Raw genomic sequence first — 25,724 nt, 5'->3', positions numbered from 1 at the left:
AATTTTTTTATATATGTTTCAACTCACTGTTATATATCTAGGAACAATTTTTTAATTCACAAATAGAAAAATAAATTGTATACAAAGCTGGTGTTATTTATTATTTCGAATACTGCTAGTTAATCCGTTGAGCCAGTTTGATATTCAAAGCTTGAAATAAGTAATTGTTTAGAGATTACTTCAAAAGAGTTTAATAAAAGATTTTGGAGAGTGTTTTCAGGAACCATAGAATGGTCAAAACATTTCATTCCATATAGATATCAAAAAACAAATTCATTTTGAAATTTTGAAAATGATATTAATATAGTTTTGGAAATTGGAGAATGAGTTTACAACTCAATTCAATATATTTTATCTTTTATGTAATCCCATTATTAGTAATTAGTAATGAGAAAAGTCCTATTTGGATTGTTTTTATAATGAAGACGAAAACATAAAATTGAATAAATTTTAAATGAAGCCTTCTGTATGGAGTTATTTGATTAAAGATACATCCCTGCATTTTAGAATTCGCCGCATTGTCATATATAGCTATCACTTTCATACAGTTTGTTATCAAAAGCATTCCTTTTCGCTTACACCACTGCAATCAAGTGAGAGGGAGATGACGATTTTCCTTTTCCCCAAATGCATCGATAATCCAAAGCCTTGCCACTTACATTAGTTTTACAAACCATCAATTTATTTATTTGATTGTCTGCTTAATGTTATTTACAATAAAAATAATGCAGATTTATGTCATGTGTCTCGTGTTTTTTCATTACTTGAATTTACAAAAATATATGTCGCCGACTTAATGCGTAGTCTATTATTAATGTATTGGAAATATTTTGTTTAGGGATTTTGAGAGATTTGCGCTTAATATCAATATTTCACTTTTTCAGGATGGCAGCATCATTCGACCGTACGAGTGTGTGTGTGCGTTTTGTGTTCCAAAGAAATTCTGTGTGTGAAAATTTGGCGAAGAAAATTTGGGATTTAGATGAAATTATCGCATAGAAAAACTGGAAAATGTGTAGAAAACTATAGTAGAAACGGTTTAAATATGAAATTGTTGAAATCAAGTGCGAAACGGTGTTATGAAATGTCAAAAATATTAAGTGAATGAGTGGTTCGATTCTGCCTACGATTGTCAGGGGCACTCGTTCATATTCCTTTCGGTAGTAGAATCGAACAATTTTCTCAATTTAAATTATGTGAAAATTAGCTGAAAACTTAAAAAGTGTTAAATTTATTTTCCAAAAAAAGTCATGTGACTTGACAGTAGCAATTCGAGACGTCCAAAAGCGTTGTAATCGCCTGAAATTGTATATTATTTTGGAAGACGATTTTCAATGAAAAGGGTTAGGGGAATATACTTAGTTAGAAGTGAATGTTAATGCAAAGGAAAGCAAAAGTGGTGGAAGCATAGAAAAAAAAGTTGTGAAAAAAGAACTGGTTGCGGAGCGAAGACAACAAAAGGCGAAGAACGAGTGGCAACAGTAACAACAATAACAACTGCCAGAACGTAAACAAGAACAAAGTTATGATTAAGGCGAATTAAATTGTTGGATGACAATTGATAGCAAGAAAGTGGGTAAAAAAGAAACCAAGGAAACATCAGAGGAATAAGGAGTTGTAAAAGAATTTAAAAAGGCGAGCAGCTGGTAGCTCAGCCATCAATGCTGCTGCTGCGCTGTTTTAACTGTGCATAATTTTATTTGTATTGTGTAGCTGCGCTGCCTTGCGTCATCGTAGACGTTGACGTTCAAACGTTGTCGAACTCATCCGTGTACGTTTGGTTTGTATTGTGCTATCGCGCTTATTCGTAGCACGCAATCCCGTTTGGTCGCTTCTTGATTTGTTTTGCGGTAGTGTTCGTTCGTGTTATTGTCGTCGCAATGTTCCATGGTTCTCATGTTTTGGTAGGGGGGCAAATGAAAAAAAATTATTAAATAAAAAGTAAATCAAATATCCCCAACATTCGTGAAAGGCCGCGCAGACATCGAGGACGTGTTTGTATTCATCAACAACGGACTCGTTTATGTAGCACATCACATAAGACTTGAAATTTTAGTGTAGACCACTAAATGGACAAAATATAATTGTCGTGCTTTTCATCTTCGTCGAAATCGTACGGGAGTATTAGTTGACAATTAATTGAAAAAAATACGGGTTGAACACAGTAAACTGACTTGTAATATAATTAATATATACATATATAATTGTACATATATTCATAAACAATACCATATACATAAGTGAAGTTAATTAAAAACATAAATTTATCTGCTAGTTGATTAATTTAGACACATACGCACACACACACACACACCCAGATTCACGTATTCTATGAACTCTTCATACGAAAAGGTTAAATCATCCGTCGCGTCCCGAGTGTAAAACATCATAAATTAAAAAAAGTGCTTGTTAATCACGTACGCAGCCAGCACAATTTTTGAGAAAATATTCTCTAAGAAAAGTGTGCATAATATCGAATCACTTGGTGTATAAAAGACCAGCATCCTGGCGAACCGCAACGGTAACAACGGAAACGGTGGTGGTAGCGGTGGCGGCGGTAATAACGCTGCTGCTGGCGCCGCTGGTGGTAGTGGTGGTGGTAATGCAGCAGAGGGATCACGACGTAACGGCGCTGTTGCAGCCGCTGCCGCAGCAGCGGCCAACGTTGCGGGGGGTGCTGGCGAGCAAGGCGCCGCAGCAGGTGCCGGAGCAGCTGAGTGGAATCCAGAAGAAATCGACCGTTTTAGCTTCGATGACTCTGATCGTTTTGAAGAAGATTCCCTTTGTAGTTGGAGCTCCGAGCCAGAGTCATTATGTAATAACTGGCGCGGTTGGAAGAAACCCTCAAGTTTCGGTTTGACCAACACAATAACGGCCAGCGCTAGTTCAACGCCTGCTAGCATTGTAGTGCGTAAAGCTGACTCTGATGGTGGTAAGTATATAATAACTAAACATATGACAAGATGTAAATAATTATTGCTAAGTATATATGTACGTACATACATATGTGTATCAGTAGATAAGCATATGGAGCGTACTTATTTTCCAGTTTGCAAACTTTTAATTTCTATGTTCAATATTGTACTAAATTTGATATGAAAACCTATCCGAACCTCAGATGGTTAAAAACCGTAATCAGTCCTCCAAGAAACAAATTCCGGCTGGTTCGCGTTCTACGCCGGCCATTGCAGGCTCAATAAGCATTTATTCAACATGAGCTTAGTCTCTTCTGCAAACTGCCGTTTCTGTGACATGGAGCCGGAAACCCCAGAACACCTGCTGCACCTGAACTGCATAGCAGTCTGCAGACGAGAATTAAGGCTCTGGGATCCATGTTTCCAAACAGGGATCGCATCGCTTCACTAGCACCTAGCAGTTGTTGTTGTTGTTGTTATAACGATTATCTAATCCCCGTTTGGGTGATAAATTCTAGATTCGTTGTCGTCGAGGTCATCTAACGGAAGGCCCAGGAAACGAGCTGTTTCGACGGGGTCGGACCATAGGGAAAGGGGTGTTAGATGAGTGGGGTTTGTAGGGCATGCAAAGAGGTGGTTAGTGTCATGCGGAGACTCATTGCATGCAGGACATGTGTTTAGTATGTCGGGGTCTATTCTGGATAGGTAGGAGTTTAACCTGCTACAGTATCCAGAACGAAGTTGCGCGAGCACCTAGCAGTATATTCGAGTGCTCGATAGTGCAGTATATTCGAGTGCTCGATTTATCTCTGGCCGTTCGTCTGTCTGTATATACTCGACAAGTCTCTTAGTTTTTGAGGTAGTAATCTCAAATTTCGCAGTAATTTTTTCTTTTCAAGAAGCTGCACATATGTCGGAACCACCGAAATCGGACCACTATATCATATTATATATCTGCCACACAAACTGAACGATCAAACTCAAGTTCTTGTATGGATTTGATATTTGATAAGATATCTTCACGAAATTTGGCATGGATTATTGTCCAAAGCAATGCTCCAATCCCAGAATTATACATTAGGAAATCTAAAAATTAATTCCATTGGATCAAGGAAATCTGAATTTATGTTCCTCTAGTCAAATATAATCTCAGGAACAAAGTTATATCTATACTCAACCTTACTAACCTCTTCGTTTCGCCACGAACAAAAAATGTGGTTATAATCAGAAAAAATAAACAAACAGCTGTATAAGAGATAAACGAAAATCTGACTTTTTCCTTTAACTAAATTATATTTGAAAGCATATGTGCGAAAGGCAGCAAGCAGAAAATGTAAACGCATGTGCAACTTGCTTGTTGCACCGAATACAGGCTATAGGTACATTGTACGTGTAAACTGTGCGTCCATGTTTGTCAGTCCATGGCGAATGCAACAGTGCCTACCCTATTGCACAGAGCGCTCACAGCTAATTCCTGCCTAGTTGCACTTTTTTCGAGCAGTGAATCCATAGAACGCCCGCAGCTCCTGCGCTTCCAAGGCAACGAAATACACACACACACACACTTACATATATTTACGTACCTATACATATCTATATATGTATGTGTATTTCATCTGCAAAAGCAATGACAGTGGACGCAACATACATTCGTACGCGTTCATCCGGTTTATTTTAAATGCACAAATACAATGGTACTTTGTTGCAGGGCTAATGTTGGTGCAACATTTCGTGTTTTTGTTTTTTTTTTTTCTAGCTCATTGGCTGCGTTGCTTGCGCGTTCTCGCAAATATTGCAACATTTTTATTTTATATCTTTTGTTGCAATATTGCATTGGATTGTCTAAAAATAACAAGTTGCACTGAGTATTTTTTTAAATTTTTTTATGCGATTTTATTTGGTTTTTATACCAGCTGGCTTTATGTTGCGCTGTTGCCTCCAGTGGTGCCAACATACTGATCTATGTGTGTGTTTTTGTGCATAGTGTTTTCTACCTTTTTGCATTGGAGTCGATGCTGTTTGTATCGCTTTGAAAAATCACGGAATGAAATGCGTAGCACCATATAATCCTCTGTGGTATATGCATATACGATTTTTGTTTTGACTATTTTGCTTCTAATAGGGTAATAAGTGCCTTATACTGAATATGCCACATGTGTTCGTGTGTTCGCTTCTACCTCTACCTATCCTTCTTTTAACCTCGAGCATTTTATGTTTTTTACATGAGTTGCACATAGTGTTTCATTGTAAGCCCCTGTGTTTGTGGCTGAGTTTGTGTGCGTTGAATTGCCTGTGCTCAACATCACCTGTGTCTTGTCCTGTTGCTGGTTTTTCCGTATTGCCTTCTACATGCACTGACATTTATACAGTGTCGATGAAAACATTGGGATTCTGAGCATTTAAATATCAGTAATTGGAAATAAATTGAAAAGTAAAAATTTACACAATGTCAATGTATTACAAAATACACCTCAATAGGTTTGATTGCGGCAATATTTGCACGAAGGAAAAACTTAGCGTGAAATTTTTGCATTTTATAAAGTCTCTTTATTTAATCAAAACACGGTTAACACGGTCCACAATACCAATTCTTTAACCTTCCGTTTTTTCGACAGCCGTTTATACGAACTATTTACGGTTTACCCTGTACTATATATCTGATCATGGAGAGTAAGCTGAAAACTGATTGGTAAATATTTTATGGTACTAAAATAACCTTTTGAGCTTAGCTTAAAGCGTTTCAATTAGATTGAGATCATAGAGAAACCTATCTAATGGATAACCAATGAATTGGTTACCAAAGCGTTCGACGTCGCAACGACTTTTACCGATCTAAACAAGATTAGATATTCGAAATAACAGCTCTTGCCTTTGCCTTATTCGGTGTGTAGTGTGAGAAAAAAATTAAATATATTTTTCCACAAACATATTAATACAATTTTATTTTTTTTATGTTACATTTTTTTTTCACAACTAAACAGTAACAGTTAAAAATTAGGTTTGCTGGCTGCGTAACTTGTTCAGTGTTGCCAGAAAATATTTATGAAAAATCTGTCATGTTAAGAGTAACTTAAATACTTAAATCTTTAAGTATTACCAGATATCTTGATAATGAAGATTTTTTTGCTTGAAATTTTGATTTCGTTTTAATATCTCTTTATCACTTTAAGACTTTTATGATATTTTTTTTTAAAAAACATCTTTATTTGGAAGATAAATTTTCACTGCTGGCAACACTGAACTTGTCCCAAATTTCACACCAGATTCGGGAAACTATTTAGCAACGCTGCCACTACATATGATTGTGGCGATAATGAAAAAACTCTGTTCATTTTTAAAACAAAAAAAATTTCCTAAATCATTTCATTCAAATTGAAACATATCACAAGGTGATGGACTAATGGCCAAAGTGAAAAAATGAATAAAAACGGTAACTGTGATAATGACCTGAAATACTTCTTTCTATTCTCTTGCTATCTTTCGCCCTCTCCCTCTCTCAGGTAATGACTTTGAATACTTCTTTGTTTTCTTGCTATCTCTCTCCCTCTTTCTGTGAACTGTTTTTATATAACATTGAGTGAGATAGCGGTCCTTCCAGTGATAGCGAATTTAATCTACACGAGTTTCCAGTTTTTGATGCATTGTGGCTCTAGTCTAAATAACCTACTTCGAGAGGGCTTAAAATCTTAAATCACAAAATGTTTTTATTTTAAGGCATGACTAAAATTCCGCCGCAATGCTATTTTTATAATCATCACTGTACAAATATAAAAACCTATATATAAGCACAATCATTATTATTTCTCCTTTTATTTTCATTTGCTCGTTGTCTATGCTATCTGTCCGTCTGTCTGTCTGTCTAGCTTGTTTACTGGCCATCCTAGTGCTGTTTGGTGGTTGGTGAAGTTCGTGGCAGTTTCAAGTTCTTGCCATTATTACCGTTTTCCAGCTCTTAAGATAAAGATATCCATCCACATTCATCGCTATGCCTTCACTACTTGCCACATTCTGCCTTTGTTTTGACCATTCTCTTGTCTTCTTTATCTGTTTCTTTATATATGTGTGCTTCGACTGCTTTCCCTTGTCCCCCTTGCGCGACAGTGTATATCTGCATCTTTCGCTGCCTGGCATGTTGGTCATACGCCATTTAACAATTGCCTGTTTGCCAGCCTTCCAGCCTTTCTGCTTGCTAGCCTGCCATTTTCCGATGTCAAGAAACCATTTCAAGGATTCTTGCGCTGTTGTTTTAAATGAAATTAAAATGATGACACGATTTAAATTTTTTTTTCAACCCAACGTATGTATGTGTGCGCGAAAGCTTGGCTCGTCCACTTGCCATACTAATTTGGTGGTTTATAGAATGTAAGTGGTTGTTCATTGAGCTGCTGCTGTTGTTTTTGTTGTATTTGTAGGTTTATTGCTTTTGTTGCAGCATTATATTTTTATACGCTCGTTGCTTGCTGTCAGTTAATTTGCTACTGATGATGCGGTACACTTATATAGCTTTTTTTTTTTTTAAATAAATACGATTTTTGTTAAATAAGCACCGTTTTATTCTGTAACTTGTTGCCGTTTTCAAGGTAATTTCATTATGCCTCCCCACTCTCATAGAAACTCTCGTCCTTTTTTCACCAGCAAAACCATTCGTCATATACAGTAACTTGGTGTCAGGTCCCGACTATCATGTGGATGCATAAAAACCTCCCAACCAAGCTCCCGAATCAGACGTTGTCCTGATGGTACACGATTCCTCTCTTATTGACCAAAGCGGACCGCTTCTGTGCGATTAGTTCCTTCAAATGGTTGACAGTGCAGGTCCGAATTAAGAGTTCGGCCATAGGAGTTCAGTTCATAGTAGATGATTCTATACCAATCCCACAAAACACATCGAAAAATCCACCTGACCAACAAGCCTGTCTTGGTCACCGTTTGCGCCGACTCATCGCAAAACAACCACTACCGTTTTCGCTTGTCGTTGTCGTAAATGACCTACTTTTCATCACCAGTAACCATCCGTTTCAAAAACGGATCACTTTTGTTGCGATTCAGTGGCATTCCGCATGTGAAAATTTGGCTTATGACTTTTTTTTAAGTTAATTCGTGTGGCATCCATAATTCGATCTTTTTATTGTATCCAGCCTTATGTAAATGGTTTCAAATGATTTTTCAGCAATGTTTAGATCCTAAGAAATTGAAACAGTGCTTACATGACGGTCGCTATCGATAATCTCTTTTATTTTATCGATATATATATATATATATATATAATGTTTGGTATAGCTAAATAGATGATAAAACAGACTACACATCATATATTCTAATTCTATTAGACTCCCCTCATCTGTTTCTTCCAATTTAACGTCTTTTATATGAGAGAAAAAGGAAAGAAGAATCTCTGTTCAAAACTTTAATGGAAAAATCGAATCGAAGGGTAAAACTGTGGTAAATAATAATATCAAGGTCGTATAAGGCAGACCAATTTAAGCGAGAAGCCATAACAATATTCATAGCAATTGTCCCGGACTTTATCTAACCAACGGCTGTTATTTCGGTGATCTAACACTGTTTGGATCGATCGGTATAGTAGCCATAGTAGTAGAAGCCATAACATGTCTTTTTTTTTTAGCTTCCCTCACTAAACAATAAAACAAAGCGTTAAGAAATTTTCGTGTCAAAAGTTACAATTTTTATACACATTTATTCATGTAATTTCCTTCATTTAATAAAATCTGCAAGTTTTCTATAATATTTAGATTAAGTTTTCCACACATTTTATCTAAATTTAATATCGTCACTTCCGTGTGCACCGAGCGCCGAACGCCGAGCGAGCTGTGAGCAGCGCACATTGAACGCTGAATTGACCTGACCCGCTTCGATGGCAATCTTTTGAGCTGTTGGCATTGTTGTTGGCGTTGCAATCATTTTAATTGAGGTTGTCACCGTGGCGGTTCATGCTTGTGCATAGCCATAGCCGTTGGAAGACGAGGTGCACACCTCAAGAAAATTAAACACGCGATAGGGTAAAAAAGTGCAATGAAGTGTAACGAAAGGGCTCCACATTTAAGTGGCGCTGGCAGTTACAAGCTACAAGCTACGAAGGTTGCTGTGCACATTTTTTGAGCGATAGGGTCAGAAAAATTTTTTGGTGGTTGAGAATAATTATGCTTTTTTTATTTTATGAATTTTATTATTTTTAATTGATAAGAATTAAACTAATTATAAAAGTTGCACAAGATTTGCTAATATTTTAAGCTTTTCTTACACCCCTAATTATACCCTGAACATTAACATTAAGTTTGCCACGAAGCTTATAACACCCTATATAATGTGTATACATGATCAGAGTGACAAGGTGAGTCGACGTAGCCATGTACGTCCATTTGTCTGTATTTACGCGAACTAATCCAGGAGTTTCTGCGATATCTAACTGAAATTTTGAACACGTTCATTTCTCTCCAAGAAGCTGCTCAATTGTCTGATCGGCCGATATCGAACCACTATAAAATCGGACTAATATAGAACTTTATAAAAGATATTTTTTTCTTATAAAGTAGCGCTTCGACTTGTTTATATCAAACAAAGCGGCAAGAAAGATCTTGCTCATCAAATAAATTGCCTTTGAGATTACATTGCCATGGCTCAATTACGACAGCAATGCCTTATATCAGGATTTATATAAGAACACAGAAGGCAAATGAGTTTAAGAAATGCTGTCGAGTTCATAGTCCTTGGGTGGATAGAAATCCGGATGGTTTACGGTTACGTAGAACCGACTGTCATGACAATGGGTTTTCTTGCCATATTACCGATTTGTCTCTCTCTCTGCCTCTTTGACTCTTTCTCTCTCTCTGTCTCTCTTGCTCTCTCTGTGTCTCTTCCCCTCCCTGTCTTATACATACCGCCCATGCAGCTGCACCTTACATATGTACATATGTATGTAGTTTATAGGCCGGGGATGATTTCTACTTTCCTGGACCTACTTTTGGAAGACTTCGATAACAACTAACTTACCATTTCCCCGAAAAGATTTTAGGTCGACAAAAGCAATCACGAGGTCTTGCTTGGATGACATATGTAAGTAGTCGTAGTGTAGTGATCCTCAGAGCTAAATTTTGAGATGCTTCAATGCTTGCTTTTTGATTTTTAGAGAAAAAACCTAGGCGCCAAAGTTAATTCTGAGCGCGCTTTTGTTCAGTTTTAAGCTGCTTTTTTGCACTTTTCCTTCCGTAGCAAGTTTTTAAAAAAAACCTGTCTACCCACGTAGAATCATATATGGTCCTATGGATGTACATATATATATATGTATGTATGTATATATGTATGTATAGCATATAGCTTTTTACCCGACATAACTTCTTATAAAGCGTTTATTTATGGCACAATTTATTGTTTACGGCTGCAAGAATGGCAAAAAGCAAATGAACGAACACGCTAAAATAAAAGAACCCAAAACAATTTGCAATGCTTTTCAAAGTATTTTATTTATTTGTTTTTTTTTTTTGCGTTTTCTCTTGCGTGCATCAGTTGTCGTTGTTGTTGTTGCGGTGGCTCCATTTACAATTTCCTTTTCGTTTTTTTTCTGCGGTTATGATTAATTGTCGAATTTGTATAAACGGCGGAGGTGAGTCCACACTCCAAAAATAACAACAACAACAATCAGCTGCGTACAACCAGTAGCTGACACGCTGTCAGCCAGTCGCCGAGTCAGTCAGGCGGTGGAACTGTGGGCAGCCCAGCGCTTTGGGCGACAAGCGACTGCATGTACACGCACACATATACATATATGTACGTTTGTCAGGCCACGACCTGCACGTGGTAACGAGAAGCAACGAGCGCTGCCGATTTGAACACAAGACGAAGACAAAATGGCAACAAATACAATCTAAATGCTACATCCATGTGTGTGTGCCTATGTTTGTGGCACAAAAGGCGTGGAAGCGAAGGACATCAAGGTAGCATCATACAAATCAACAACATAAGCTACAACAACAACCAACAGCGAAAGTTCAACTTGTGTTGTGTTCGGGTGTGGGTCCATAAAAGGTTCGCTGTCTCAAAAAGCGACTACACCAACTTGCATTTTTGTTTGTTATACCTTGAATAGAGCATATTAAGTTTGCCACGTAGTTTGTAACACCCATAGCGAAATTTCGGAGACCTTATAAAATAACATACGAGCATATGTATAATATAAATAATCAGCGTGACGAGCTGAGGCAATTTAGCTATGTCCGTTTGTCTATCTGTCTGTATGTATACCCAAACTAGTCTCCCAGTTTTTGAGATATTGTACTGAAATTTCACACACGTCCTTTTCTCACCAAGAAGCTGCTCATATGTCGGAACGGACCACTATAGTATATAGCTGCCATACAAACTGACCGATCAAAATCAAGTTCTTGTATGAAACTCTTTTTTATTTGATAAGATATCCTCACTAACTTAGGCATAGAATATTGTCCAAGGCAACGCTTCAATCGTCGTATATATTTTTTTAGATCGGACCACTATAGCATATAGCTGCCATACAAACTGACCGATCAAAATCAAGTTCTTGTATGGAAAAATTTTTTATTCTTGAAGGGCATTATAGCTTTGGTGCAAACGAAGCTAACATTTGTCTTGTTTCTCCCTTTTTGTTGTTCTTATTGCTGTTGCTGTCGTTGCCCGATGTCACCGTCAGCTTGACTTCACCATGGTTGGCGTGCAATGGTGCGCAACAAAGATGACACAGCATGTTTTGTTGCCATAACTGGTCGATTTTTTTTTTAAAATTTGTAGTGGTGTTTGTTGTTGTGAGGGTTTTGCAATATTGTTGTCGCGCTTCGCAAACATTTGAATGTAGATATGTAAATATTTTTAAGTTTCGCCAGCACATTTTGTTGTCAAAGCGACAATATTACTGTTGTTGTTATCAGTGTTGTGACTTTGTTGCTATTGTTGCTGCTGTTGCTCTTATCGCTGGCGGGGTGGTAGCAACGTGGTAGACGCTGACGTTACTAACGACAATGATGCCGTCGTCATCGTCACCATTGCCATAGTCGCACTTGTTGTGTGTGTGTGTATGTGTGTGTGAGTTGCGAAAAGAAATACCAGCGAAGAAGCTGATGAAGACGACGATGAATAATGGTGCCACTATGTCTGGACTTAACCGAAACAACATGTGTTTGTTTTCGTTACTTACTCACTGTGGTTTTTATTGTTATAGAGACGCACAAAGTCAAATACACACACAGACACATCTATACATATGCACTGAAAATTAAGCTTACGCATATTGGCACAAATATGTTTGTTTGTATGTTTGTTTTGCATTTGCTCCACTGCCCTTCCGCCTCACTTCGTGCGCTCGCTTCTTTGGCGCTTCGCCACACACACACACGCTACCCTTATTTCTCATGGTCCTTTGTGATTCTTGCGCTTTTGTTCGGTACGCTTCGTCGATAACGGCGACGCGCATTTTCAGTGGAATTTGTCTGCTTTAATTAAAAGGATTGCAAATTTCATATCGAGCACATTGCCGTCATTTAATTAGCCGACGTCTTTGTTAAGTCTTCGCTTTGTTGTTATTGTATTTGTAATATATATCTTATATATATATATATATATATGAATATGTATCTATACATGCGCGTGTATATGTACTTATATCCAGGCATACTCATATGTTCGGCCAAAGCATGTATGTGTGTACATATGTATGTATGCACTTAAGTAAATAAACAGGGTTGCTTTGCTAATTGGCACACCCCTTCAGTTTTGACCGAAATTATAATCATATTTAATGTGAAAACAAGGAGTTTAATTTCCTTATCGGTTTTGATTATATTTTACTGCGCAAAACTGTGAAAAAATGATATACAATTTAATTGAAAAGAAACTAACAAAGAAGTTCAATAAAAGAGTTTTAGCTTTTTTTTTCTTTAGCTGGATTATTCCTTAATCCGTTTAAGCCTCAAATTATTCCAGCATAAGCAGTTAAGTTTCTTTCCACTTCTAATATATTCTATTAACTGGTACTGTAGAGGTTTCATTCATACGCTGTACTTTATTGACCTTACAAAATGAAAGATTTTCGGTCAAATATGCACCTTTTTGTTCAACAACATGTTGTCCCTTTGAATGAAATTCCATAATGCCACTCTCATAGATACCCTCGTTCCTATTGGCAGTAAACTGACACAATCGATTTTTAAAAGCTTCTTTTGAGGCGAATTTTTCACAAAATCATTCGCCATAAACAGAATTATTAAGTAATCATTTGCTACCAAGTCCGAGCTATAAGGCGGATATATAAGAACCTCCCAACCAAGCTCCCGGAGCTCTTGGCGAGTCACTATCAATGTGTGTGGTCTGACGTTGTCCTGGTGGGAACACAATTTCTCTTTTATTTGGCAATGATGGTCACTTCTGTGGAATTGCTTCCTTCAGACAGTTCAAATGTTGACAATACAGGTTCGATTTAAGAGTTTGACCTTACGGAGACAGCTCATAATGTATGACTCTCTTCCAATCCCACCAAACACAAAACTAAGCCTACCTGACTGTGAATTATGGCTTGGTTGGTCGCCGTTTGGGCCGGGTCACTGCGATTCGATACCAACTATTTTGACATGACGTTGTCGTAACCACTTTTCTTCTCCGGTAACCATCCGCTTCAGAAATGGATTGATTTCTGCTGCGATTCAGCGGCGATTGCCAGATGGAAATTCGGTCCATGAGGTTTTTTGCATCAACTGACACCTAACCATCGAGCTTATTTTTGTATCTAGCCTTATTTATAGGGGTCCTAACAATCTTTTGTGCAGTGTTGAGCTTCTGGGCAATCGAAACAGCGCTTACATGACAGTCGAGCTCGAAAAAATCTTAAAAATAGCTTATAAAAGTCGTCTATAAAAATTGAGGAATCTAATGCGAGGTCCTCATTCTTAGAACACTCTATAGATTACCACAAGGAAATTGTCTATCTTATAATTTATGGCAATATTTTATTCGGATCCATTTAATTTTGTATTAGCTGTACAAGGTTAGCTACTTTTCAGCCGGAAAATGTTTGCTCCAGACCTGGGTTATCCGTGGTATAGCTTTCTCAAACTATATCTTACAGTCGGTGCAACGCGTCGTCGTGTAACTTTAATGCAGAATTAATGATAATAGAATGATGAGATAGATTAGAAAAATGTCCTTCTTCATGAACTAACATAAGTAATAATAACAACATATATAGAATTACGGTGAGTCTCTTTCAATAAGTCTTTCGAGATGTTAAAAGTTATCCTCTATCTAGATAAACAATTTATGGGTAAAAACTAAAAGTGTGCAACTATTAATAACACTACAGTTAATACTTTTACAACTGGCAACAAAGTCGATAATTAATCGATATATTTTATATTATCGATTTTATGATAAATATCGATAACTTGATTTACTCACAATTTGTGGGTAAATCGATTGATAACCCTAGCAATAATATTGTTGCCCTTCACCAAAAATTTAATAAGTTATCAATATACTATGTGTGTACATATATATGTATGTTTATACTATCATTTATCTCAATATTTTTCGATAGTTTGCCGCTACTTGTACACATCTATACGTGACAATTAATGTACCTATTGGTAAATATTAGTAGTGCCGAACTATAATACTGTTATCGTTGACCAAAAATTTAATGTCATCTATATAATTTTAATAGCATCGTTTTTTCTAGAAAATTACGACAGTTTTGAACCACCGACAGACCATTGAATATTAATGTTTTACATCCGAACGCATTTTTTGAATATATATAACTAGAATTCACGATAAAAATAATCGAAAATGTAATGGTGCCGACAGTTTCACCCTATTACTTTTTTGTGAAGTACATTTGACTGAAAATACATTGTTTGGCAACGTCACCAACAAAAGTAGTAGACAAGTTTTTGTTTACACTTATTGTACTATGCAAGTTTGACGGCTTGTTTCTTTTATGACATAGGGTATCGCAATTTAATCTCTATAACTTTCGCTGAATCTTCTAAATAACGAGATCCTTTGTAGATGCTCAGACTTTACTGTAAGATTACTTAATGTGGATACGTTATTATAAAATATAGGGTCTTTAATATAAGATATGTCTACATCTAACGGTTCACGCAAAAATGCCGTATAATTATAATTATAACTACTTTCCTGCGTAAATATACGTTTTTAACGTTCCCAGAAACTTGGCACTCTCCGCAAGCTAAATGACACCTGAGTGTAAAATGCTCTATTATTAATAATAATAAAAGACGATGTGCAGTAAAGGCAGGGGCGAGACAACACACAATACCACAACACAAAAACTGCATAAATACCTACAATGAAGTAAAACCTTTTTTCCGGTCATTTGATAAACTTCACCGACAACTGTTGCCCGATGCAAAGCAATGCAATGCAATGCCACATTTTTGCCAGCGGAAGACAAGTCAAGACCACCGCTTATTGTTTGTTTGGCTGTCTATCTGTCCGTCCGTCCGCATGCCTTGGCGTATAATTCAGGCAATTGCTTGTTCCAAAGTATCACTTACTCACTGCCAAGCAAGTCGTGTTGCTCTCTTCCTGCCCCATTTCCTTCAAAGCTAGCCCTTTGGCTTCACCTGTTTGCAAGTGCCACATATTCGCTTCCTCACCCTCATCCCGCCTTGATACGCTTGTTGTCGCTCTGTGTTTTTATTTCTCGCCATTGCCGCACACTCCCTCCTCCGTTGGCTTCTCACTTGGCCAATCCTGTCGGCCAACTACACGAAACTGGCGCACTTACGCTCGATACAAAGTGCCTGGCTGCTTGTGTCGGTGGTTGGCCTGCCCTTGTTCTGTGCCATCTCAATTTTATATGCCCGTTCTCTACCTTCGCCGCTTCGACTGTTTATCGCTTCGTCGTTGTTGCTTGTATTGGCTTTTGGATGGCAGATAGACAGACAACAACATTCAACAACCACATTGCGTGCCACTTAAAGGTTGTTAGTTACACTGAACATACATTCCTTCATTGTTATTATTATTGTTGTTGCTGTTGCTGTTGCCTGTCTTTTGTGTTACCTTGTTGACTAGCTGTCCGGCTGCTTGACGTTTCGGCCAACTGACTAGTTGACTGCTTCACCGGTTATTGCTATTTTGTTCGTTATTCTTGTTGTCTGTCCCGCTTTCGTGTTGTTGCCCGTCGCACGTTTGTTATCTTTAAAACTTGTCGTGTCAACATAACCAAAAACTGAAAACCAAATATTACATTAAAAAAGTGTAAAATAAAGAACAACAATCAACTTACAAAGGCTGTCGGTTAAGTCACTGACTTTTTAAAGTTCCCCCTAACCTCATATGCAACACTGCAGCTGTCAACCGTCATCCATTAATAACCGAAATACAAGTTATCGGTTGGCTTAGTTTATGAAAACGGACAGGGAGGTTGAAAGTAGCAATTATAAACAATGTAATTAGTCTACATTGTCTGTTAATCGATAAAGTAGTAAGGACACCTAAAATTAATATGCAAATTTTTAATTTTGGAATCAAAAGTGCTAGATACTGTTATGAACAGGATTCGGGATGTTAAAAGTTATGCTCTATCTAGGTAAACAATTTATGGGGGTGCAACTATTATTAACACTACAATTCATACTTTTACACTGGCAACAAAGTCGATATTTAATCGATATATTTTATATAATCGATTTTAAAAAACTATCGATAACTCACATAATTTGTGTGTAAATCGATTGATAACACTAGCAATAAATAATATTGTTGCCCTTCACCAAATATTCAATAACGTTATCTATATACGATGTATCTCAATTATTTCAACATTTTTCGATAGTTTGCCGATACTAGTACACATCTACACATGACAATTTACCTATTAGTAGTGCCGAGCTATGGGCAATAATACTGTTATCGTTGACTAAAAGTTTGATGTCATCGATATATTTTTTATACTAACGTTTTTTTTCTAAAATTTACGTAATTCTACTCATTCAATACACATCAGTGCAATAAAATAGGTAAAACCAGAAAGTGCGAAACTATAGATAACACTAAAATTAATACATTTACCACTGGCTACAAATACGATGAATAATCGATATATTTTTATTTGTTATCGATTTTCTTATAATTGTCGATAGCTTTCTCTAATTAGTACATATGTATAAGCGAAGACAAATTTTATTGGTAAAACAGGTATCGAATTATTGATAACCAAAAATTCGATAACGTTATTGATCCTTTTTTTTACAATTTTATATCTAAAATTATCGCCAGCCTTGCCCCAATTGATAGTACAAACGACAAGAATTTGTGCGTATAGAAACGTCGTCACATGTAGGTATGTACTGTTAAATTTTAGAACCACAGCATATTAACTAGTTTTGAAGAAGTTATCGATACGTTTGGATATTTTCAAAAAATTAAATGTCCATATGTTGACGATTGGAATTTTACTCACTACAAGCATACATGTATAAATGACTTTTGAAGACAACTAATGTTTTTTTGAAAGGTTAAAATAATTTGAAAAATTGCTGGTCCCAATCGAAAAAAATATGTAAAAAATTTTTTCGACTCATAGACTTATCAAACTGCCCGCGTAGCATTTAAAACTATAAAAAAAAAGTTGCAAGTATGAGAAACATCGCAGATGTGGAATCCAATCGATTGACAGTGCAACACACACTTATGCATTTATAAGTATGCTTGTCTGCAAGCATGTTTCCGAAACTATATGTAGGTTGGTGCCTTTTTATGAAAGAATCAACACGACCTCTGGTTGTTTGTTAAGGCATCCACTGGAGCAGACAGCCGCGTGGCACGAATGCCTTGCGTCCATACCCTTGCATATGTCACACATCACACACACACATAGACATATCTGTGTATATGTTTTATTTACTTATGACTTTGTACACGCGCTTGTTTGTAAATTTTTAGCAAATAAGTCATTGGCATGAATAAGCGTTTGACCGCGGAGAAGTAAAAATTTCCGATGAATATACCTATGTATTTGCTTATGAATACAAAGTGCAATTAATTCCTTTTGTTTACCGTTGTTCTTTTGTTGCTGCTTGCGTTTTTTGTGTTCACGGTTATTTGCTACACCTTAAGAAACCCGAATCTTCTATGGTTTGGCAATGTGTCGCGCTTAGTTTCCCAAACATTCAAAAGTCACTAGAAACATTTTAATTTCGTAAGATTTTACTTTGAATTTCGAAAGGCAGCCACTCTACCAAATTACCTACTTGGAACTTAAGAAATTCGAGGTTTTTTCTTTTACTAAGTTTATGTGTCGAAGATGGCAGATGGTGCTGTGACAAGATTTCTGAAAATTCAAGAATTGTTCTCCTCAAAAATTTTTACTTTTTACCGTTTTTAAAACTGAGTAATCCATTCGATGGTAAATTCTTTGTTAGGTGATGTTAAAAAATAATTTTTGCTTCTCGTAAAAATGATTTAACAAAACAAAAATTTGTTGGAAAAATTATTTTGATTAAATGATTTTTAAGGACAAAAATAATTTCGAAAAATTCGAAAACTTTTGTTTTGCATAATGTACATTTTAGGATCCTAAAAAACAATATTGAATTGGTCGAATACAGAAAAAATTTGGTTTCTCTGTCGAATCCGCAGTCGTGCCTCATCGTTCGGGTCAGTTAGCTAACATGAACTTGAAACACATTCTTTTTTCGGGACTGTATTTATCAAATCGGACGATGATGGTATGTTGTTGTAGCGGCGGAAAACATCCTTAAGGTAATTTGGAGAAATGTTGCCGAGTTGACAGTTCTTCATCGCATAAAAACTCGAGTCCATTCCGGTTACGTGAACCCGACTTACGACTCTTATAAACAATTTACTACTAATTTTCCAGTAAAAAATTAAAATTTTTTTCAAGTCGGCCATTTTTTGAAAAATGTCTCTAAAGCTGAAAACATACATACTCGACTAGCAAGTCTTATGCAGATAAGGATCTCATATTTTATTTTTATTTTGTTGTAGATAGCATGAGTTGTTAGAATCACTGCTGCCTATCGAGGCCCTCTTAAAAAATATGATTCCGTACATTTAATCAGTGGCAGTCATTTTTAAATCAAAATGTCAATATAATTTTTTTATATATGCACTCAAATATAAGCTTAATTAAGCCTGAGAGAAAGATATTATTATATATATATATATTATATTAATAATTTTTACCTTTTCTTTTACTCTCAAAATTAATTGCCAAAGTTAGGACGGTTTTATGCCGCTAGGCTGACTTAACTCCTTAATTAAATTGTAATTAAAGTAAAATAATCGAATGTTTTTCTTTAAAGATATTATTTACTGAAGAAAAAAGAATTAAAAATAAAAAAATTGTATTATTCCAATGTGACCTAACCGCTAATTTACTATATTTACCTTATAAGAATTTAAAAATTTATTTTTCAGATGTTTCTTCACTCACCGAACTTGCTGCACGCTGCGTCGCTTCATATATCCCCTTCGAATTGGTCGAACACGTCTATCCGCCCGTACCGGAGCAACTGCAATTGCGCATTGCTTTTTGGAGTTTCCCAGACAATGAAGAGGATATACGCCTGTACTCGTGCTTGGCCAATAGCTCGGCGGATGAATTTAATCGCGGCGATCAGCTGTTCAAGACACGCGCCGTCAAAGACACACTACAAATCGGTTCGTACTGAGATATTAATAATTGCCTCGAAAAGTATATAAATTTATGTTTTGTTTGCTTGCAGGTTTTCATTTATCTGCCACTGTAGTTGGTCAAACGCCACGTGCCCACTTCAATGTGGCCGTCACCTTCGATCGCAGGCGCATCTCGTCGTGCAACTGTACTTGCACCTCGCCCGCCTACTGGTGCTCGCACGTGGTTGCCGTCTGTTTACATAGAATTCATAATGTAAGTCAGCAATCAATTACCAAATTTAACAGTTATAAATAATAATTTTATGCAATTTTTTTTTTTTTTTTTTTGTGCAGCCCCTAGAAGTATGTTTACGTGCACCCGTCTCCGAATCATTGACGCGTCTACAACGCGATCAATTGCAGAAATTCGCGCAATATTTAATCAGCGAATTGCCGCAACAAATACTACCGACAGCGCAACGTTTGCTCGATGAGCTGCTCAGCTCACAGCCCACTGCCATAAATACAGTGTGCGGTGCGCCTGATCCGACAGCTGGTGCTTCTGTACACGATCAGACTAGTTGGTATTTGGATGAAAAGACATTGCATGCTAATATTAAGCGTATTTTAATTAAATTCTGCCTACCGGCACCCATAGTTTTTAGGTAAGTTGAAGCGGCACGACAGACCTTTCTTTCATATATGTACTTGTACATATGTATTTATATTATTACTTTCTTATACTTTTAGCGATGTAAATTATTTAACAAACTCCGCACCACCGGCGGCTGCCGAATGGAGTTCACTGTTGCGTCCGTTACGTGGACGTGAACCCGAGGGCATGTGGAATCTATTATCAATCGTACGTGAAATGTATAGACGTTGTGATCGTAATGCTGTACGCCTGCTGGAGATCATCACCGAAGAGTGTATGGTGTGCGATCAAATATTAATATGGTGGTTCCAAACGAAATTATCACTGATGATGGGCTCGCATGGGCATAGCGGTGGCAAACACTCGAATACACATTCGAATTCGACAGCCCTCCAGCATGCATGTAGCTCGCTGTGCGATGAGATTGTAGTGTTGTGGCGTTTGGCGGCGCTAAATCCCGGCTTGGCGCCAGACGAACGCGATATGTTGCATGCACAATTCACTGCATGGCATCTAAAGATACTCGATCGTGTGGTGAAGTGTCGTATGATGCCACCGTCGTATAGCAATAAGCACCAACAGAATTCAAGGTAAAGTAATTTTAAATTTAATTTGATTTTTAATTAAGAATTGCGTTAGTGTTGCAGTTAGCATTGCTGCAATTGTAACCCCTTTATAGGTTGGCGATTACTTTGATTGTAATCATTAAGTTCATTGTATTTATAATAACAACTTGGAAATTAATTTATACTTTTCGACTACTACATCTGCATTTATCGAATGTTTTAAATTACAATTACAGTAATCATAATCATTTCGATTGTTGTAATCGTAATTTTCAATTAGAATCATCATGATTATAATAATTAAATAATTACTATCCTAAATTAGTTTTGCTATAATTGTAATCGTCGAATATTCGAAATTACAATTATTGTAATCATAATCATTTCTATTGTTGTAATCGTAATTTTTAATTATAATCATCATGATTATAATAATTAAATAATATTTGTATATCTTATATAAATTCTGCTATAATTGGCTGTACTTACAATCCTTCTGTATTTGAAATGACAATTGCAGTGATCATATTCATTATAATTGTTTAAAATGATAATTTTTGATTACAATAATAACGGTTATAATTAAATATTATACATCTGTATTAAAAATCACAGTAAGTGTAATCATAACACTACACTATCATTTCTATAAATGTAATCATAAATGTTAAAACATGACTGAGTATTTAAAATAAAAGTATTCGCATTCATTCGTATCCTAAACAACAAGCTTTACATGAGACATATATATATAACTATTTAATTTTCTAATTCTTTATTCTTCCTCCTAGATCTGATGCCGAAATGTTTGTTGGATTCAAGCCAGCTATCGAAGCTTGCTATTTGGACTGGGAGGAGTATCCAATACCGGGCATTACACACACGCACGATACCAATCCCATATATTACAGTCCTTTCACATGTTTCAAACACACCGATTCAAAAAGCGAAACGAATAATGGACAACTTAATGCTACACAAGCGGTAATGGCAAACAATAAACACTATAACTACATTAGTTCATCTACAGATCACGGCTCACGTGGCACATTCAAGCAACGTCACGAACGCCTCTTCGTTGAACGTTTCTACATTTCGTCCAGCAATAATTCGAGTAACTCCTCAAGCGATAGCGTACATGCGCGTCTACATCAAGGACTTGGCTCTGCTGGAGTATCCAGTAACGCGGGTGGTGTTAATCCAGCCACAACGGATGGCTCAACCAGTAATGTTGGCGCAATGGTCGCAGGCGCTAGCAATGCTTTGGCCAATGTGGAATCCGGCAATAGTTTACGTACAGAAGCTGGACCAAGTGGGAGTGGTCATGGTGGTGGCGGCGGCTGCGGCGTACCGGGTGGTGGTGTCACCATCAACAGCATCAGCGGCCCTTCCGCTATAGCAGATTTGCCACGCTTACCGATGAGCAGTGTCTCCGGCAGTGGTGGCAATGTTGGTGTCGGTGCCGGCGGAGGTGGCGGTGATGGCAATCGTTCCAGCGCAAGTAGTGAAGGTTTTTGCGAGAATGACGACTTTGGCGGTGACAGCAGTAGTAATAATCTTTGTGCTGAGGGTGGGCAAACGCTTGAACCGGCACATGCATCCATTGTGGGATCCGCAATGCGCTTGGAGCAAACGGATGCACAACGCACTTTTACCGCACTAGGCACAGACGTACCAGTCATAGTTGGGCCAAGCGGTGGTTCTTCATATCATATACAAACGACCACTTCACTCTCATCCGACACCTCATCGTCTACTTCAAGTTCGTCATCGAACTCATCATCGTCATCGATGTTAATGGGCGCAGCCGGCATAGATACCACACCCGAAATTACAGCAAAAAGTAATAGCAACAAGCTCATATCTGTCGGGGATGTCAGACGTTTATCGAAAGATGAATCATTCTCCTCATCCTCGGATGAGTTCACCACACAAGATTCGCCAACGGCGGTTAAGCCAGCTGAGCTAATAGCAGTGGCGAGCACATCAGCGGCGGCTTCGGCAGCGGCAATAGCGCAAACGTCGTCGGCAATAGTACCGACACCAACATCAAACAATAAACAAACGCCGCCTGCTAACACATTCACTGCTAACGTGCATGCAGCTGCAGTGGCAACAACAGCGAGCAATCATCCATCTGCGTCCACTTCAAACGCAGCACAACACGCGACCACAGGTGGCAACGAGAAGCCGCACATCTTCTCAAATGTGCGTCCCACTGAGGATGCCTGGGATATACTTTTGGCGCGCTCGGAAGGTCTACACGCGCACGGCCATGGGCGAGAAGCATGCATATTAGCTGTACGCTTGGCTGAAGAAATGTTAGCGAATCCACCGAATTTGATGGTGGAATTGCCGCAAATGCCGAAGCGAAAAGGTAAAAATAAAAACATAAACCCCATTTCACATCACCTAACTGTGCTGGCGTCGTCCACTTTGTCGAAATGTGCATTCCTGTGTACGGTACTGTCGGAGAACTCCGAACACTTTCACATTGCATTCAGAATTTGTCTATTTGCATTGGAAATGCCACGCCCACCAGCCAGCACAAAACCGCTTGAAGTCAAATTGGCCAATCAGGAAGCTGACATACTAACGCTACTGAAGAAAATACCGCTTAATGAGCCGGAGCTCCAAGTGATACGTGAACGTGCTGAATGCCTGCGCAACGGCACTTTAAAATCACGCGGCGAAGCATTGCTACCCATAAATCTGGCGACATTTATATTCGATGCGCTAGTAATGCCCTTGATAGTGGTTAAAGAGCCACGCAATCCCACACTAGACGTGATGTATCGTCTGCCATCCGATGAAAATTTAGGTTTCGAAGCCGCTGTGGCCGCTTTGGGACTGAAAGCAAACGTCTCGGAAGCTGAACATCCGTTGCTGTGCGAGGGCACACGTCGTCAACGTGGCGAACTGGCATTAGCACTACTCTGCTATTACAAAGATGAACCACGTAAAATCGCAAAGATTATGGAGAAACTACTGGATCGTGAGATACATGTACTGTTGAAATCCCCATTGCTGCCAGCCTACTATTCGAACAACCCGCCTGTGCGTACAGCTGCATCGTCGATGTCACGTCGTGAGGAGCAAGAGTATGCTAATGCCATCAATGGTGGCGCACACAATGCCAATCTCAATGATATGTTCCCATCGGACTACGGTTCTGTAGGTGGCAATAGTCGACCGCATAGTTCAACCAGCGCCGAATTAGAAGTAGGCATGAGCGCATTGAGTGTTTCGTCGTCACAAGGGGGCGGTAGTGGCACACTAACCAGCGCTACTGGCAGCAATCAACCGATGACTGGGCCGAGCGGTCAAACAAACGTCACTGGCGGCGCCACCAGTCGCAGTAAGGATAGTCGTTATAAGGGTAAGCGTGCTTACCCGTCTATACCTAATCAACCGTCGGAGGCCAGCGCACATTTCATGTTCGAGCTGGCTAAGAATTTGCTCATCAAAGCAGGTGGCAATTCATCCACATCGCTATTCACACAAGCCACCACCAATCAAGGGCATCATGGCCCACATCGCGCACTTCATATATGCGCCTTTCAGCTAGGTCTGTATGCGCTTGGGCTGCACAACTGGGTCAGCCCCAATTGGCTGTCGCGCACCTATTCGTCGCACGTCTCTTGGATACTTGGCCAAGCAATGGAAATTGGTGCACCCGCCATCAGTTTTCTCATCGACACGTGGGAGGGTCACTTAACGCCACCCGAAGCAGCGGGCATGGCCGATCGTGCTTCACGCGGCTGGGACAATAATATGGTATATCCCGGTGCTGAATTGGCGCTGTCCGTGTTGCCACACGCCGCCGCGCTCAATCCCAACGAAATTCAACGCGCCATCCTGCAGTGCAAAGAACAGAGCGATCACATGCTTGAACGCGCCTGCATCACCGTTGAGAACGCCGCCAAGGGTGGTGGTGTCTATCCCGAAGTGCTATTCCAAGTGGCACGTTACTGGTACGAGTTGTATGGTCATAATACACCGAACAATGAACACGAACAACATGACGATCATTTGGATCATTCGGCGGTTAGTCTGAGCGCGCTCATCGAATCGCATCAGCATCATGAAATGCAACAACAAATGCAGGCGCAAGTGCAGGCACAACAGCAGCCGCAAGGCGGCATGGTCGGTCCACCGCCAGTCATGCCGGCGGCACCGCCGGGTGGCCCCAATGCACCCGGTCAGCCGGGACAGGTTGTGGTCAGTACAGCGCCGCAACCCTTCCAGCAAGGTGTTGCCACACTGGCACCCATAGCCTTGCCACCATACCCGCCGTATAGTTTTTGCCAAAATCTATACCATCACAATATCACCACCTATCCGGGCAACCAAATGCAAATGTACATTTCAGCCGGACCACCGCCACCGCAAGCGTATCCAGGTTATCCGTCAACACAAGCGCAACAGCAAAATGCCGCTAACATACAGCCGAGTGGCTCTGCACAGCCCAACTCACCGTATGTGCATCAAACGAGTGCGCCGAGTGGTGGTTTTCCACCACAAATGCCACCGCAACAGATGCCACCACAAGCATACCAGGGCATGCAATGCGGCGCTGGTGGCGCGCCACCTACTGGTTTCCTGCCACAACTCGGCCAAGGTGGACAGCCGCAAATGCCGCCACAAAATATGCAAAAAGTAGCCGCTGCTGCCGCCGCCGCGGTATACTTTGCGCCACCACCACAGCATCCCGCACAAGCAGCGGCCGCCGCCAACGCGGCTATGGCACAGCATCAAATGCGTCAGCAACAGCAGCAAGGTGTTTATCCACCGTTTGTGCCGCAGCCGCCGGTACATGCGGCGCCTCCGCAACCGCCCTTGCGTCAACGGCATCCACATCAATTCACGTAAGCGCAATAACGGTGCATTTTTTCTTTAGAAATGTGCCATTTTAATTTTTATTTTTCTTTTACCTGC

General features: G+C 38.9%; 1 protein-coding gene and 1 long non-coding RNA gene across 2 annotated transcripts in view; both read left to right on the top strand.

Annotated features, from left to right (window-relative positions):
* The first annotated feature begins 729 nt into the window (after window positions 1-729).
* On the top strand, window positions 730-1,623 carry LOC138857605 (uncharacterized). Its single transcript, XR_011396754.1, has 2 exons — window positions 730-1,160; window positions 1,249-1,623. It is a non-coding gene; the product is annotated as an uncharacterized lncRNA (long non-coding RNA).
* An 870-nt stretch (window positions 1,624-2,493) lies between these two features.
* Window positions 2,494-25,724, top strand: part of Dora (zinc finger SWIM domain-containing dorado) — a gene marked incomplete at its 5' end in the record, with an annotated part of 28,119 nt that continues 4,888 nt past the window's right edge. The window contains 6 exon segments of the mRNA XM_014232253.3: window positions 2,494-2,932; window positions 19,368-19,610; window positions 19,676-19,839; window positions 19,920-20,230; window positions 20,316-20,810; window positions 21,578-25,654. Coding sequence (XP_014087728.3) covers window positions 2,494-2,932; window positions 19,368-19,610; window positions 19,676-19,839; window positions 19,920-20,230; window positions 20,316-20,810; window positions 21,578-25,654 — 5,729 coding nt within the window.

This window comes from Bactrocera oleae, chromosome 5 (genome assembly GCF_042242935.1).
Source record: "Bactrocera oleae isolate idBacOlea1 chromosome 5, idBacOlea1, whole genome shotgun sequence".
Taxonomy (NCBI): domain Eukaryota; kingdom Metazoa; phylum Arthropoda; class Insecta; order Diptera; family Tephritidae; genus Bactrocera; species Bactrocera oleae.
Note: the sequence above shows the minus strand (reverse complement) of the source record. Positions and strands in the feature narration are given on the sequence as shown.